The following is a 16,763-nucleotide window of genomic DNA, read 5'->3' as shown; positions in this document are numbered from 1 at the left end:
GAGCGGCTCTAGGGAAGAATCCGGCAGGTCCCTCTAGCTCCTAGGGGTGGGGTAGTGTAGCTGGGGGGGAGCAGGGGGTTACCTGCCATGGCGCGTGGCCCTCCTCGTGCCTGCCGCCGCAGCTCACCTCCACTCCATCTCCCTGGACCTGAGCGCGAAACCACCGCTTGCTTCTCACCCCTCCCAGGCTTCCCATGCGAACAGCTGATTTGCAGAAAGCAGGGGGTGGGGCGAGAAGGGGAGAAGCAGAGCAGAGAGTTCAGGGGAGGAGGCAGAGCAGAGGTGAGCTGGGGCTGGGGAACTGCCGGAGCTTTACTGGTCGTTAAATTTAAAAGTCCTTTTAAAACCGGTTGTCCTGCACAGGACAACCAGTTCTAAAAGGGCTTCTAAATTTAACAACCGGTTCCAGCAAACCGGTGAGAACTGGCTCCAGCTCACCACTGGGTGTTAGTGAAGGCAGCTTGTATCTGAGTGTAATTATTCTAATACTCTGTAATTGATGGTAATGTAATGATGTAGTTCTACTATTTTAATGACGACATTGTTAGGATACCAGTGATATACACACATTCAATACCTACAATATGAAGGAAGTGTATAAATATGCTGAAAATTGTCAGTTTGGGGGGGATGCTGAGCCCCCCCCCCTCAGGCACACACATCTCACCCTTGAAACAGGAGGGGGCATAAAGGAGTGAGCAGTAGGCGGGAGGCACTTGGGGGGGTGGCAGTGACCTAGGGGGAGGGGGGCAGAGCAGGGGCAGGAAGAGGTGGAGTGGGGCAAAGTGGGGGCTTGGCCTCCGGGAATGGGGCAGAGCCGGGATGGGGCACCCACCGGCACAACGAAAACTCAGCACCTATGGTGTGTGGGGTGGCACCAGTGAAACTGTGAAAAATTAACTCAATAAATTTTGGAAAAAATGCTTAAAACTGGCAGTGATAGACACTGAGATCAGTGAAATCTGACAATCCCTCCTTAGACACACAGACTCTGCTCCTTCAGGGGCCCCGCGATAGGTGGATGCCCCCTAGCCACAGGGCCCTGGGGCACATGTCACACAAACGCCCGCAGGCTGCAATGTTCCCGGGGGCTCCTCCCCGCCCAGCAGCAGCCGAGTCAGTCCCAGGAAGGGAAACACCCGGCGGCTGCTGCAGGAGCTGCCAAGGCAGAGCCCGGCCGGCCTCGCGCGGCTTCTCTCGTGCAGCGAATGTTGCCTGTTCTGGGGCCGCCCCTGGGGGCGGGGCCTCTGCCGCTTTTGTTGGTTGGTTTTTAATTTCCCTCCCGAGAGCGTGATTGGCTCCCGGTTACCCAATCGGCTTTAAAAAAAGCTTTAAAGGGGCGTTACTGCGCCTGCGCGTTTTTTCGTTTCGCTTTTGGGATCTTCCGCTGCTGCTGGCCCCGTTCCTCGCTCCTCCTGCGGCGCCACGTGGCTGCTGCGGGCGCCTGGCTCGGGTGCGGGGGCCTTGACTTGCTCGTTTGGGGGCTGCCGACTGCCCCCCCCGTCCCCTCCTGCGCTCACCACCAGCCCGTGTCTGCCGCTGGCTCCCTGCAGGTGGGTTGTGGTTTGGGGGGAGGGGAATAGCAGTAGCTGCAGCGTTGATTTACCTGCCTTTGCCCTGCTCGCCTGGCAGTTACAGTCAGGACCGGCTTTAGGAAGGGCTAGGGTGACCAGATGTCCTGATTTTATAGGGACAGTCCTGGTATTTGGGGCTTTTTCCTATATAGGCTCCTATTACCCCCCACCCCTTGTCCCGATTTTTCACACTTGCTGTCTGGTCACCCTAGGAAGGGCCCGGCCTAATTCAAACATTTTCGGAGGGGTCCTGGCAGGGGTGACTTGAAAATTTTTTTTTGCTGAAGTTATTAAAAAACCCACCTATGGTTACCCTGAATCCGGTGATGTTTTTCACACACCCCCTGGCATCCAGCTGTGCGCCCAAGTGCATCCCAGGCACAGGCTGCAGGGCAATGCTGGGGGGGGGGGTGTCAGAAGCACAGGACAGTGATGTGGGGTGAGGGTGAAAATACCCCCAGCCGGGCTGGTGCCAGAGTCCTGGCTGGGCTGGGTCTGTTCTCTGTGGGGCTCCTGCAACAGATGCATGCGAGCGGCAGCCCCTGTGCGCCCCCCGGCTCCCCAGCGGTACCTAGGGTCGGCCCAGTGCTGCTTTCTTCTTTTATTATTATTATTATTTATTTATTATTATTAAAAGCTCAGCTGTGTGTGTTAAGTCAGTTCAGAGTGGGGATGCTTTATAATTACGAAAGCAGGAAATCTGTCTCCCCAGCCCCAGTTAACCAGATAAAGCACAAGAGAGTTCAGATCATGTAGCACAAAATGACCAACCTAACTGCAGTGCCTCTCACTAGCTCACCCTTCCCTTGGGAGTCCTGGGGGCCATCTGGGCTCAGGAAAAGCAGGCAGGGCCCCCGGCCTCATGAGCCTGCTGCATGCTGGGAGATTTTGTTCTCTCCTTCTGAGTTGGAGACAAAGAGCGGGATCCATGAAGGGGCTCAGGTATTACAAAGCTGAATGTCACTGGGTCTAAATTGGAGCTGCCTGGAAAGTCTCTGGAACCACACCGTGAGCCACAAACCCTGCGTGATGGGGAGATGTAAGTGCCTTAGAATGGGTGACACAGAAGCCAGCGTGCCAGGCAGGGAGCTGCCTAAGCCAGCCAATGGGAGATGCTGACCAGAGGGATGTTGTATAGGGAGTCTAGGCCCCTCACTCAGCTTTGTGGGTTGCAGGGCTGTTCCTGTGACTCTCTAGGCCCATAGTATCTTGATCAATTTTGTTCCTGATGTAAAATCCCCAAAACACAGAGCAACTTTTCTCCTCTTAGAATCAAATGTGAGTCTGTTTGGGGAGTTTGAAGAAAGAGGGAGATGAGAATATGGTGTTTAACTAGAGTGGGGAGAAGGAAAATGCAGGAACTGCTGGTAGGTGCCATTGTTACTCACCAATACATCTGCACAGGGACGTTATCAATGCTCAGATCTCTGTGAGTAAGACCAGAATAACAGCGAGTAACGTGCTCCCCCATGTGAGAGACAATTTGTTTCCTCTGAGCAACATAATTTCTGTTCTAGCTTAATGAAAATGAAACAGGAGAATTGAGGAAATTATATTTCCTTACTGAATAGTCCAAATAGTTTTCTTTAAAACATGAACAGTCTCTATTAGAGATCTCTATTCCTCTGCAGCTAAAGACCTCCATAATTACAGCGTGTTGACATTTTTCACACAGAATCGTCTCTCACCTGAAAGTATGGCTTCAGCCAAAGCAGGATTTTTATGACATCATTCTGGATTCTACAGGGTTGGGCCCCACAGGTTTTCTGCTGCCTGTCTTCTGCTTGGAGGATCCTTCTGGGGTTTACATGTGAGGCAGGTGTCTGGACACCTAGTGAGGCAGCAGTGCCCAGACCCAGAAACAGAAATTTAGGAACCTTAGGGGATTTTACCATAGAAATGAACTCGGCGTTGAGTGAGTTTAGGTGCCTGTAGAGTTAAAGGCCCCCAGGCAGAGGTTTTCTGGATTTCAGTGGGGCGGGAAGAGGCAGGGTGGAGTGGGGGAAGGAAGAAGCGGGTTGGGAGTGAGGCCTTTGGGGAAGGGATGGAGTGGGGTCAGGGCCTGGGACAGAGGGGAGGTTGAGCACCCCTTGGGAATTTAGAAAGTTGGCACATCTGGCAGCAGAGCAGTGTCACGATCTGAGCAGGGGGCAGAAATGTACTGACCAGGGGAGATCAAGCAACTGTAGGTAGCAGCAGAAGAGGAGCTGCAGGGGAAAAATCGGGGGTGGGGGGTGGGAGCCGGGGTTAAATCGGGGGGGGGGGGTGTCAGAGCCTGCACCCCTCACCCAAACTCCTTCCATAGCCTGCACCCTACTGCACCCAAACTCCCACCCAGAGCTTGCACCCCAAACCCCTTCTCCAGGGCTGGTGTAACCATTTAGGCGACCTAGGCGGTCACCTAGGACACTAGCATTTGGGGGGCAGCATTTTCTTCGGCAGCGACCACAGCGGACGGATCTTTGTCTGACTCGGTCGCCGCCGGCATTTAGTCACAGGGAGCTGGGGCAGGGGAATGTGGGAAGGGCAGCCTGCAGCAAGTAAGGAGGGAGGGGCGGCACTCAGGGGAACTCCCCGCCGCAGATCACCCCTGCTCCGCCTCCTCCCTGAGCCCGCCATCGCTGCTTCACTTCTCCCGCCTCCCAGGCTTGTGGCACCTAAGCTGATTGGCGCTGCAAGCGTGGGAGGCAGGAGAAGTGAAGCAGCGACGGTGTGCTCGGGGTACCCGTGCTCGTGCATGGAACAGGGGTGAGCTGGGGTGGTGGGTGGTGCCTCAGGGTGGGGGGTGGGTAGCTGCCATAGGGTGGGCCCTCAGGGCGGGGGGATGGGGTGCCACAGGACGGGGGCTCGGGAATGGGGGAGGGCGCAAGGTGGAAGTCTCGCCTAGGGTGCAAAACATCCTTGCACTGGCCCTGCCCCTCTCACAGTGCTCAGGAGGGGGTAAGCCCTCTGGCTGGGGATGCAGGCTCTAGGGTGGAACCAGAAACAAGGGATTCAGGGTGCAGGAGGGGGCTCTGGTCTGGGGCACCATATATAAGTGTTAGGTATGAGAAAATCACTATGAACTTCAAAGCCCAAATTAGGTGCCTAAACTCCTATTTAAAAAAAAAAAAAGAATGAGGAGAGAGAAGCCCCTGGCGTACGTCTACACAGTCCATGGCTCTGAGCCTCCCGCCTGGGTTGACAAACTGGCGCTTGCATTAGTGCTCTAAAACAGCTGTGTAGGCAGCATGTTGAAGTTGGGGGGACCTGAAGCAGAGGGGTCCCACATCTCAGGGGAGTGCCCTAAGTACTGGGATAAAAGTTATGAGGGAGGCTCCTCCTCTCTTATCTTCCCCCTGCCCCCAGGTGTTTTGTGTGAACTTGCCTGCAAGGCCTGATCCTTTAGGCATACTCACAGGAGGCTACCAGATGGGGCCCCACCCATTGGCAGCGGGTAGGGGAGGCTGGGGGAGGCTGAGTTTCCCCAAATGGCCAGGCATGGCCCCACCCACACTCCACCTCCCAGGGCCCCCCTTTGGCAGAGCCGCTGGGCTCCAGGGGCTCAGGGTGGGGGCTGCAGCACTTCCGCCTGCCCCAGCATATGGTGGGGGTGGTGCTGCGGGCACTGGCCAGCCTGGGATGGGTGTTGGCAGCTGGGGTGGGGGGAGGCTCCAGGCTCCTGGAAGTGGTGGCACTTTGGCCAGAAGGGGTGGGGCTGGGGTCTAGCCTCCCCCAGCCAGAGGGTCACAAGCCGCCCGTGGCCCCACCCATGACTTAGGCAGCCGAATGCCCGTCTTTCCCGAGTTTATGAATCACTCTGGGGCTTAGCCTGGATGCCAGGAGGGAGACAGCAGAGCAGGTGCCCAGAGCACAAACCATAGGTGCTGAGGGAACTTTTATTCCAACGACAGAGGCGCACTCAGTCAGGAGTGCTGGAGTCTGTGCAGAAGTGGGGGCGTCACTGGCACCCGAACCCTGGTTCCATTCCCTGCTCCTCCTCCCGCCACCAAGGTGCTGCCCAGGCCGGAAACCAGAGCTCAGCAGTGGTAAGAGCCACCTCGGGAGTCTGGGCTTTTGGGGAGCCCCAGACACTCTGTTACCCTCACAAAATTCTCTGTTACTCACACGCTCTAGGGGCATCCACTCGTTCCTAGGGCTCAGGCGTAACCTTACACTCTGCAGGTGTGTGTGGTCTTTTACCAGTGAAAGAGCCTTACAGAGTAATATCCTACATAACCTCTATTTATTAACAATCACCAAAACAAAATGCACACGCTAAGCATACAATGCTCCCCACTCCCACTAAGACAGATGAACTTTTCTTGATGGCCAGTCAGGATCAGGTCCATCTGGGGGACTCCAGTTTCTGCACGGTGTCATTGGCAGGGTGCTGAGGTCTGGCAGCTCTGATCTTTGGGGCCGTGTCCTGGAGTTGGCTCCCCAAAGAACTTCCTTTTGGACCCCAGTTTATAGAGTGAAACCTGAGTCCTGCTTAGCTCTACCTTAACCAATCATTTTAGTAACATTTTACTAACCAATCCTAACATAGTGTAAGAAAATTCTCTAACCAATCATACCACCTTAACTGATTTACAGCTAGCAAAATTAATTATACAACAAAAACTATCAAACAACCAGACAAAGACCCTCCAGACAAACAATAGGGAAGTGGGGACCATAAAGACAAAACAATAAAGAAATGAGGATTTCACAACTACAACTACTGATAGCATTCTGTCTGACAAGAAATTACTTATCAAACTAAGTTGTCTTTAACCATCTTAAAGTCTGTTTCCTTATCTGGTGACAGCGGGGGCCATTAGGACAGGGCCTCCTTCTTAACAGCCCGATATTATATTGTTTGAATGTCATTTAGATGGAATGTGAGGATGTGACTTCCTGCTTCTCAGCTAAGGTTCTGCTGCTCTTCTAATCTGGCTGCAGACGAAGACCTTAGGCTTTAGGCCTTACAATATGGCTACAGAAAAAGGCCTGATCCTTACAACTCCACTGCCCTGGGCAGCCTCCAAGATGCCTGAGAGCAGCCCTTGACCTTTGTCCCTGCACCTTGGGGCAGGTGGAGGATATGGGGCTCCCGACAGCAGCCCAGGCATTAAAATGGGCCAAACATATCAATGTTGTACATAGGAGTAAGGCCAAACGTGTGTTGTGCAAAAAGTGTGGCAAAACTTCTCAATATCATAATATCGCTTGCCACTACCCAAAGTGCAGGCCCAGGGAGGTGGATACCCCGTCTAAGAGCCATACCTGTTTTGCCTGTGGGCTTGCGTTCCATACTAAATCTGGCCTGAGTCAGCATTGTAGACATCGACACCCGGCTATAAGGAATGAACAAAGGATAAATGAGAGGGTTAGGAGTAAAATTAAAGAGGGCGCATCCTGAGTCCGTATATGGACTGAGGATGAAATTGAGCAACTTGTATTATTAGAGAAGAAATATATGGGGAAAAGAAATATAAATAAATGCATAGAAAGCGAATTAAAGACAAAAAGTAATAAACAAATATCAGATAAAAGGTGAGAGTTAGCCAAGAAGAAGCGAGAGATAGCTCAGGAGGAGGAAATTGAGGTAGGACAAATTATAGAAAGTATTTTAGATGTTCCTCCTCCGAGAGAAAAGATTTTATCATTAAAAAGGAATCCAGAAGTGGATTCTAGGGGTTTAACCGGTAAGTGGGGAAAGCAAAGTAGAGAGGGTAAAGATATAATGAATAGTCTGATAGAAATTGAAGAATTACTTAAGGAGGATTCAACTAAAACATTTGGATGGACTGAATTGGAGAAGATATGTCTCTCATTAGTAGATGGAAAGAATCTTGGCGGAGATAAACAAGTTGAGATGAGGACCAAAGGTAGAGGGAAGGGAGTAGGTATTGATAGGAAGAAGCAGTCCAGTGCGATTAGGAGGTATGCAACCAAAAAAGCAAAATATAAATTTTATCAGCAATTATTTAATAAAGTGTCATAAATAAACAGATCAGGGTTAAGGTCTCTTTTACCTGGAAAGGGTTAACAAGCTCAGTAACCTGATGAACACCTGACCAGAGGACCAATCAAGGGACAAGATAATTTCAAATTTCTGTGGAGGGAAGTCGTTGTCTGTGTTTCTTTGTTTGGGTCTTTGTCTCTCTTTGGATTTAAGGGTGACCAGACATATTTTCCATCTCTCCAGGTTTTCTTAAGTATCTTCTTCTATTCAGTATAGTAAGTATTAGAAAGGCGGATTAGTCTTATAATTTTATTTCTGCATTTGCAATTGTGTGTTGCTGGATAAATTCTTTATTTCTGTTTGTTGTTACTTTGATTATTCTGAGGAGGAGGGAGGGGAAGTCTCTCCAGTTCTTATAAGTTAAACCCTGTATTTTTTCATCCTGGTAATACAGAGATAGTGTACTTTTTTTTTCTTTCTTTAATAAAATCTTTTCTGTTAGAACCTGAGTGATTTCTTCCCTTGTTTGGATTTTCAAGGGAAGGGGAGGGGGAAAAGTAAATCCCTCTTTGTTTGATTCAAGGAGTTTGAATCAAGGTATCTCTCCCAAGGACAAGGGGAGGGGGAAGAAGGTGGGGGAAATGGATTATTTCCCTTTGTGTTGCGATTCAAGGTGTTTGGATCTGTGTTCCCCAGGGGAAGTTTTTGGGGGAACAGGGAGTATGTCAGACACTTAAAACTTGACTGGTGGCAGCAAGAACCAGATCTAACTAGGATTTTAGTTTAGAGGAGTCCATGCAGGTCCCCATCTTATGAACGCTAAAGTTCAAAGTGGGGAATAAACCTATGACATAAAGATAGGAGAAGATTAGCCCGAGTTATTATGGGAGAACCAGATAAAGTGAACTGTGAAATCCCTATGGATGAAATAGAAAAGTATTTTCTAGATATTTTAGGAAATGCTGGACATGGGAATATAGTGGGGTGGCCTTCAGCCATGGAGAGGGCGGATAATGATATATTAATGAGTCCGATCTCTGTGGATGAAGTTAGAAATGTTTTAAGAGAGATTAAAAAAGATAGTGCCCCGGGTCCAGATAAAATTAAGGTAAGTGATTTAAGGGACATTTTTAATTTAGACTCCTTAATTAAAGGAGCAGCCCAGGCTCCCTGGGCAGCTCTTACCACAGCCCGGCTCTGGCTTCCAGCCTGGCCAGGGGACAGGGCCTGTGGGGGGTGTGGGGGGGGGAGAGGAGGAACAGTGGGCAGGGCGTGATCAGCTCCTCCACTGCGAATTGCAGCCCCTGCCTCTGCTGCTTCGTGCCCATATTAGAAAGTGCAGAGACCATGGCTCCCCTGGACCCTCCTGGATCTGGCACCACTGCACTGAGTGAGTTTAGGCACCTATAGGATTCATTAGGTATTTTCTGCATTTAAGTGTTTCTGAAACTGACACTTAAGCATCTTAAACGGGGACTTTGGTACCGAACTGATTGTGTGTATCCAGTGTAACATTGTTATCCCATGGACAAGTTCACGTTGCCTTGTATTTTTTGTAGCTGCAGAGCTATGGAATAGAACAGGGGTAGGCAACCTATGGCACGTGTGCCAAAGGCGGCACGCAAGCTGATTTTCAGTGGCACTCTCACTGCCAGAGTCCTGGCCACCGGTCCGGGGGGCTCTGCATTTTAATTTAATTTTAAATGAAGCTTCTTAAACATTTAAAAACCTTGTTTACTTTACATATAACAATAGTTTAGTTATATATTATAGATTTATAGAAAGAGACCTTCTAAAAATGTTAAAAAGTATGACTGGCACGCAAAACCTTAAATTAGAGTGAATAAATGAAGACTCAGCACACCACTTCTGAAAGGTTGCTGACCCCTGGAATAGAGGATAGCAGGGGTGATTTATGGTTCTGTGTTGGGGAAAGGTCTGATGTCATGCCTGTGAAAGAGGCAGTGTAACATATTCTGAGACAGATTGTTCTCTGCCGTGTGAAAAGCCTCATTTTCATGAGCAAATCTGCGGGCATGGTTAACCCATGGAAATTATTTTTCATCACTACTTTTGAACAAAATTATTTTTGTTTCATTTTTACAATTCTGTTTTTTAATGAATCAACTGAAAATAATGTCTTTCATAAAACAAATGGAATGGAATAAAAACTAACCTTTTATTTATTTATTTATTTATTTGTATTTTTCCACTATCTACATAAAAATTTATGATCCGGAGCAGAAGCAGAGAGAACAGAAGCCCAGAGATCACAGCAGCCATGGCCTCAGGGACTCCTGTACGGGAAATCCAAGAGGAAACCAACTGTCCCATCTGCCTGGAATATCTGACGGACCCAGTCACCATACAGTGCGGGCACAACTTCTGCCGAGGCTGCATCTCTCAGTACTGTGAGACATGGGAAGAGCAGGACTCTGACCCCTTGTGCTGCCCCAGCTGCAGAGCCCGAATCCGGAAAGGGGCTTTCTAGAGTAATTATCAGCTAGCAAATATAGTGGAAAAAATCAAACAAATGGATTTCAAACAAGGAAAAGAGAATCTGTGTGAGAGACACGGCAAAGCCTTGGATCTGTTCTGTGAAGAGGACGGGGAAGCCGTGTGCGTGGTTTGCGAGAGATCCCTGGAGCACAGATCTCACACGGTGCTTCTCATGGATGATGCTGCCCAGAAATACAAGGTAGGACACACTCTGGATCCGCGTTAATTCAATTCTTTCCTTTTCAGACTCAGTCTCTCAGAGCCACAGAATCTCCTAATTTCCCAGATTTTCTCCCTGATCTCTGGATCCTCCTAAATCTCTGCCCTGCAGTCTCCTTCCTCCGGGCAGGTGCAGGGAGCCTTGGCCACTGATGGCCGGCACCCAGCCTGTCATTAGGGAGACATGGGCACTAGAGCTCCATGTGAGGCACTTTCCTCACACACAGGACTGAAGCAAGATGTGTCCATGGTGCTGCCAGGCCAGGCATGGAAGGCATGAGCTGCGCTCACCACACCCCTGACAGCATGGGCGACGGGTACCAGAGGCAGGGGAAGGCAATGCCTTCCCAAACTGCCAGGTGTAGCCCCACCCACACTCCGCCCCCAGGCACCTCCCCTGCTTCCGCCACCTCCTGGGGCTGTCTGGGCTTTAGGCTGGGGCCACGCGCCATCCCTGTGCTCCGGGGCCATAGGGGGCTGGGGCCACATTCTGCCCACTTAGCGGGTGAGTGGGAGATTGGGGGTGCTCAGGGGCTGGGGTCTTGCCCCCATAGAAACAGCTGAGTGTAGAGACTGCACAGGGGGCAGGAGGGAAGAGGGGGTGTGGGGAACATCGGGAAGAGGCTCTGAAACTGTTCTGTGTGTAGAGGATCTAAATTCAATTTATCTGGTTTCCCATCTGTCCTGGGCTCACAGAGCTCACACGGTGGTTCCCATCAAGCAAGCTGTCCGGGAGCACAAGATACAGAGTTGCTGTTCATTCTCATGGGTAATAACTTTGGATTTTAATTACAGGTTAATGGCATCACAAGTTGCCTGACACCAGGGCTGCTGACAGACTTGCCAGGCCTCTGGGCAAGACCGGGGGAGGGAGGGGCAGCTCCAGGCCTCCAGAAGGGGCAGGGCCTCAGGGAGAAGGGGCAGGGTTGGGGCTAGCCTACCCCAGACAGCCCTTCAGCACTGCCCAGGCCACATCACCTGGGGCTCCAGCAGCGATTTAAAGGGCCTGGGGCTCTGGCCACCACTGTTCTTGCAGGAGCAGCGGCGGCTGCCAGGAGCCCCGGGCCCTTTGAAATCACCGAACCCCAGGGCAGCAGCCCCTTTTGCCTCCCTTGTGGGTGGCCTTGCCTGACACAGGTGTGTAACTGCATCGTTCAGCTGTGTGTAGCCTACATTGCGTGAAAATGGATATACACATAAACGATACTCCAGCCTCGCAAGGAAAGCAACAGAGGAAGATTTTAAATTTGTCTGATTGGGGGGCGGGGGGGAGTTTTTTATCTGAGCAGCTGAATCCTTTTCAAACCCAGCTCCCACCAGTGAACTATGGGACCTTCCTACAGCCCAGAAATTGTTAAATGATCAGTGAGGTTTGATTCTAGGTGGTGCTGGATTCCCAAGAGCTGCAGGACAGTCTGTGTGAGAGTGCTGCTTTCAGCTCGCAGAAGGGGGAGTTACAAGCTGGGACTGTTATTACTGATTGGATCACAGGGTTTAATATTGTTATTTGCATCCCAGCAGCCCCCAGATGAGATCTGACCTCGATTGTGGGGGGCCCTGCACAAAACTCTGAGCCATTTACAGTCTAACTGGACAAGACAGACAACGGGTGGGAGGGGAAACTCAGGCATAGTGAGGGGAAGTGACTTGTCCAAGGTCACTTAGTGGGTCAGTGGCAGAGCTGGGTATAACCCCCACTTTTCCAAGTGGAAGTGCAGTGTTCTATCCACTCAACTATGCTGCCTCCCCCTCCCCACCCCCAGCAGAAATGAGCAATGATGAAGTGTGGCCATTAGGAGGAAAAGACGCCTTGATAAAGGTCCCAAGCCCTGCAGGACGTTTCCCACTGGGATTCTGAACTCCTGTGTTGCTCCATGAGGGGTTAAACTCAGATGCTGCCGGCCTGCACTAGAGAAGATCACTGGGCTAAACGCTGCATGGGACCCCGAGCACCTTCAGTCCGCACACAAAAGGGCTCCAGACAGCTCAGGTCCATGCCAAGTACCACTGGGATTACACTGGATTGTAGCAAAACCAACCCCAGGCTGGAGCTGACCGGTGCCAGTCTGACCTGCTCTGTTGTGTACGTGGGCAAGGACCAGCCAGAGTGGTTCCATTAGTCCCACCAGGCAGCCTTTTGTAATCTCCCAGGATGCACTGCTTCTGGGATCTTTACCGGGGAATGGGACCGTGGGGTACCTGCCCAGGGGACATTGCCATGGAAAGGGGTTAGGACAGCACTGGGGCAACCCCCAACCCGTCCTTTATACAAATCTGCATCATGTCTAATTAGGGAGGTCACTGAGGCATCCCCAGAACATCGGCTATACCCACGCCTGCCTGCATGGGCCCGTCCTCACCAGTGTCAGTCACCCTGTGTGGACCCCACCACCATTTTTTCCAGCGTGCCACCCACCTGCATCATTCTGCATGAAGGTGCCACCACAGCCCTGCCCCCACCCTCACGGGTGTCCTCCTGCAACCTCAGTCTCTTCCTCTGCCTTTTGCACCAGACAAAGCCACGTCCAGTGCTGAGTCCCTGCCGGACAGGGATAGTGCTCCACAAAACTGGTCTGTGCAGCTTCAAACCAGACGAATGGCCTCCCGACATCTCACGAGTTTTGCCCTGGTGCTTAGACCAGCTCTGCCCAACCAGTGCAGCCCCAGGGCGACAGGGCTGAAATCCCAGCCCATATTTAAACCCTGGTGGCTTCTGAGATTTGTATCCCTTTGTTTGTTAAACCTTCAAAAAACAGGTTTATTGATTCACCCACATGTGTCTCCAGTGCCCTGTTATGCTCTGTACCATTAATCAATTCACAAATACCAGTAAAGCGTGGGTATAATGGTGATCTCTTGCTAATTACTAAAAACACTGAACCAGAATTGGTAACGAGTCTGAATGTGACACGCTCCTAGTTTCCATTAATTAGGTTTCATCTCCTTGGTGGTCCTGATGTCACAAAGTGATTAGACCCACAGTCATCTTGGGTTTCGGGTGGAAAAACACCCACTTCCAAGCACCTCAAAACTATCCAGATGAAACCTCCCAAATCATTTCTGTTTCTTCAGGAAAGAATCCAGGCCCATTTGAAAACTCTGAGGGAAGAGAGAGAAAAGCTGCTGGGATTGAAAGCGACTGGAGAGGGGAATTGCCGGGAGTATCTGGTAGGTGCCTGTTATGAATCAACTGTGGGACTGGCAGTGGGAGGTTTGTTTGGAGGCAGGCTCCTGTGTGGCCTACGTGAACATGGGCTTTGTGTGTGTTTCTCCATAATCACGGATTGCTGGATTTGATTCATGTATAGACAAGCCCTAAGCTTTCATTTCAGTTGATGAGTAGCCCTTGTGGCTTGCCTGAATTCATACAAATGTCCCCGTGAAGTGCTTGTCCACTGTGTCTAGACATTTTGTGCATTTTTCAAACATTTGTTTCTTTTAACTCCCCTGACGTCTCTGTCAGTGTAATGCTGAGTCCTGCCTCCTGCTGCTCTGGGTCTGAATTTCCACAGACCATAAATAACAGAAGATGCTGACCATGACTGACAGAGAAACATCCCTTTCACAGGGATACAGGGGCCAAAAGGGAAGGTGTGAGGGAATCCCCTGCCTAGTACCCACAGGGTAGAATCAAATGTCAGAAATCCTGAGGATTTTCACAGAAAATCACCCTCCTGCACACTCAGCGCTCCATGAAAGGACCCCGGGCTCCATCCATGTCCCTGACCAGCCCTTGCCCTATTTCATACAGAAACAAACACAGACCGAGAGGCAGAAGATTGTGTCTGAATTTCAGCAACTGCAGCAGTTCCTGGAGGAACAAGAGCGACTCCTGCTGGCCCAGCTGGAGAAGCTGGACAAGGAGATTGTGAGGATCCAGAATGAAAATGTCAGTAAACGCTCCGAGCAGATTTCCTGTCTCAGTGAGCTGATCAGTGAGGTGGAGGGGAAGTGTCAGAAGCCAGCGAGTGAATTCCTACAGGTGAGACTGAATGAGAAACATAGGTGGGTGCTCCAGGACAGCCAGCTCTCCCCCTCAGTGCTACCCACCGTCAGCTCTGCAGATCAACTCCTCCTCCTTCTTCCAGCACCATCTGCCTGCTGCAATCAGCTGTTCCACTATGTGCAGGAGATGCTGGGAGGGAGGGGGAGGAGCGGGGAGGGAGTGTGCTCATGTTAGGATTCCCTCCCCACTTTGAACTCTTGGGGACAGAGGTGGGGACCCACATGAAAGACCCCCTAATCTTATATTCCATCAGCTTAGGTTAAAAACTTCCCCAAGGCACAAATTCCTTTCCTTGTCCTTGTTGCCACCACCAAGTGATTTAAACAAAAATTCAGAGATGGATCACTTGGAATCCCTATTCCCCCAAAATATCCCACCAAGCCCGTTCACACCCTTTCCTGGGGAGGCTTGAGAATAATATACCAACCAATTGCCTTTAATGTAAGTAGAGACCAGATCCTTACCTTTGGGACACTAAAATCAATCAGGTTCATTAAAGAAGAACTTGATTATAAAGAAAGAAGTACAAGTATCACACCTGCAAAATCAGGATGGAAGGTAACTTTACAGGGTAATAAAAAGATTTAAAACACAGAGGACTCCCTTCTGGACTCAGCTTCACAGTTACAAAAACAGGAATAAAACTACCTCTTAGCATAGGGAAAATTCACAAGCTAAAACAAAAAAATAAGCTAACGCATTTCCTTGCCTTAGTAAGAATTTTTGTAATCCTAGATAGATCATTTCACGTAGGTTTTCAGGAGATGTTGTACCTGCTTGGTCTATCTCGCCGTCAGGAGAGGGAACAAACAAACAGAGCCCAAACAAAACCTCCCCCAACCCACCAGATTTGAAAGTAACTTCTTTCCTTATCGGTCCTTCTGGTCAGGAGCCAACCAGGTTATCTGAGCTTCTTAACCCCTTAGAGGTAAAGCGATTCAGTACTGCTCCAAGGAGGTATTTTATGTTACTCTTTCCTTAATATTTATGGCAGCTCACAAGAGGAGACAAGGAAGAGACAGTGGAGGTTGAGTGGGAGTGGGAAGAGTTGGGCTGGGGTGTGGCATTGGGGAAAGGTTTGGAGTGGAGGTGGGGCATGGGGTTGAAGACCCCCAGGGACAATTGGAAATTGGCACTCATCATTAGAAACATGCCAGACCCCCACAGAGGGAGGAGCGGGCTGCTGAATCATAAGCACTGGAGTCCAGCAGTCGGAGATCTCAGTGTAACTCGGCATGTGCATTGCTGACATCTGAGTGAGTATTATTCTTAGCAGAGTCACAGAGATATGAAAGATGGAAAAGCCCCATTCGCTCAGGGAATCAATGGCCCTGGGGCCAGGGCAGGGGCTCTTCCCCCATACTTCCTAAATCCCTTCCCTGGGATCCCCTGTGTGTGTGTGTGTGTCAGAGAGGACTGAAATTCTTTTGTCTCTCTCTCCTCTAGGACGTCAGAACCACCATGAGCAGGTATGTGTCTCCCTCGTACTCCACAATGCTGGGAAAGAGCTTGATGATGAGGGTAGCACCGCATCTCCCCGGGGCTCTACAGCAAAATGTGTGGGGAGATCACATGTTGGATACAAATCTCTCTGATCAACTCCATCCTGGGGTGCTAACTCTTGTACAGAAGACTCTGGAATTCTCCAGTCAATGGGAAGGACTGACCTCAAGTGTTTCCTAGAGATGTCACATCCCTGGGGGACTGGCTGCCTCAGGATAGTGGAGATGGACTATGGGCCTGTCACTGCTGGGTCCTGGTCACTATTCAGCCCAGGGCAGTAATTTTCAAGAGCCTTTCCCCATCTGAGGGCTGTTTGGAGACCGGAGAAATGAGCTGGGGAAGGGGGAGTTGGTGTCTCAGTCTAGTTCCTAGAGGCAGATTTCTACAGCACTTCACCTGGGAACCTCCTGTCCCTCAGAGCATGGAGGCCTAGGAGTGAATTGGCCATGGAGACTGAATTAGTCTTTTGTCCCCAGAGCTGGTCTCTCCAGACCAGAGTTGAAGAATATTAATGACCTTTGAAGGGAAGGTTGCTTGGCCCTGGGTTGTGTTGCACCTGCGCTGAGGCTGGGAGAAGTCGAGGAATTCTAACTCCAGGCCCATTAGAGCAGCGACTCACTAGCCAGAAGTTATAATGAGTCACACAGTAAAATATAATCACATGAAATTGTTTCTCTCCAGGTGTGAGATGGGGAAGTTCCAGCAGCCAGAGGAGATTTCTCCTGAACTGGAAGAGCGAGTCAGTGGTTTCTCCCAGAAAACGATTGTGCTATTGGAGATTCTGGGGAAGTTCAAAGGTATCTAGAAGGGATCTAGGAATTGAAATTGAGATGAGCCTCTGAGAAGAGAATGGTGCTGATCAATTGGTTCACACTTAGATGATGCTGTTAAAGTCTTTGAGTCATTTCTTAACTTAAGGCCAGAAGGGACCATCATGATCATCCAGTCTGACCAACTGCACATTGCAAGCCACAAAATCTCACCCACCCACTCCTGCAATTGACGCCTAACCTCTGGCCAAGTTACTGAA

General features: G+C 50.4%; 1 protein-coding gene across 1 annotated transcript; it reads left to right on the top strand.

Annotated features, from left to right (window-relative positions):
• The first annotated feature begins 1,366 nt into the window (after positions 1-1,366).
• Positions 1,367-16,166, top strand: LOC123346637 (tripartite motif-containing protein 26-like). The gene is made up of 6 exons (XM_044984114.1): positions 1,367-1,553; positions 9,751-10,204; positions 13,297-13,392; positions 13,976-14,206; positions 15,677-15,751; positions 16,152-16,166. Exons 2-6 carry the CDS (start codon positions 10,040-10,042, stop codon positions 16,164-16,166), a joined length of 582 nt encoding a protein of 193 aa, XP_044840049.1. The 5' UTR covers positions 1,367-1,553; positions 9,751-10,039.
• The last annotated feature ends 597 nt before the right edge of the window (positions 16,167-16,763 follow it).

Source organism: Mauremys mutica, chromosome 12, assembly GCF_020497125.1.
Source record: "Mauremys mutica isolate MM-2020 ecotype Southern chromosome 12, ASM2049712v1, whole genome shotgun sequence".
Taxonomy (NCBI): Eukaryota; Metazoa; Chordata; order Testudines; family Geoemydidae; genus Mauremys; species Mauremys mutica.
The sequence above is the reverse complement of the archived record's forward strand: the minus strand, read 5'-3'. Positions and strand labels throughout refer to the sequence as shown.

What these genes read in the sequence shown, in the direction of transcription:
- LOC123346637 (XM_044984114.1), top strand. Translation starts at nt 10,040, where the DNA reads ATGGATTTCAAACAAGGAAAAGAGAATCTGTGTGAGAGACACGGCAAA. An exon ending in ATGCTGCCCAGAAATACAAG is followed by an intron (nt 10,205 to 13,296) that starts GTAGGACACACT and finishes CTGTTTCTTCAG; the next exon opens with GAAAGAATCCAGGCCCATTT. An exon ending in CAGCGAGTGAATTCCTACAG is followed by an intron (nt 14,207 to 15,676) that starts GTGAGACTGAAT and finishes TCTCTCCTCTAG; the next exon opens with GACGTCAGAACCACCATGAG.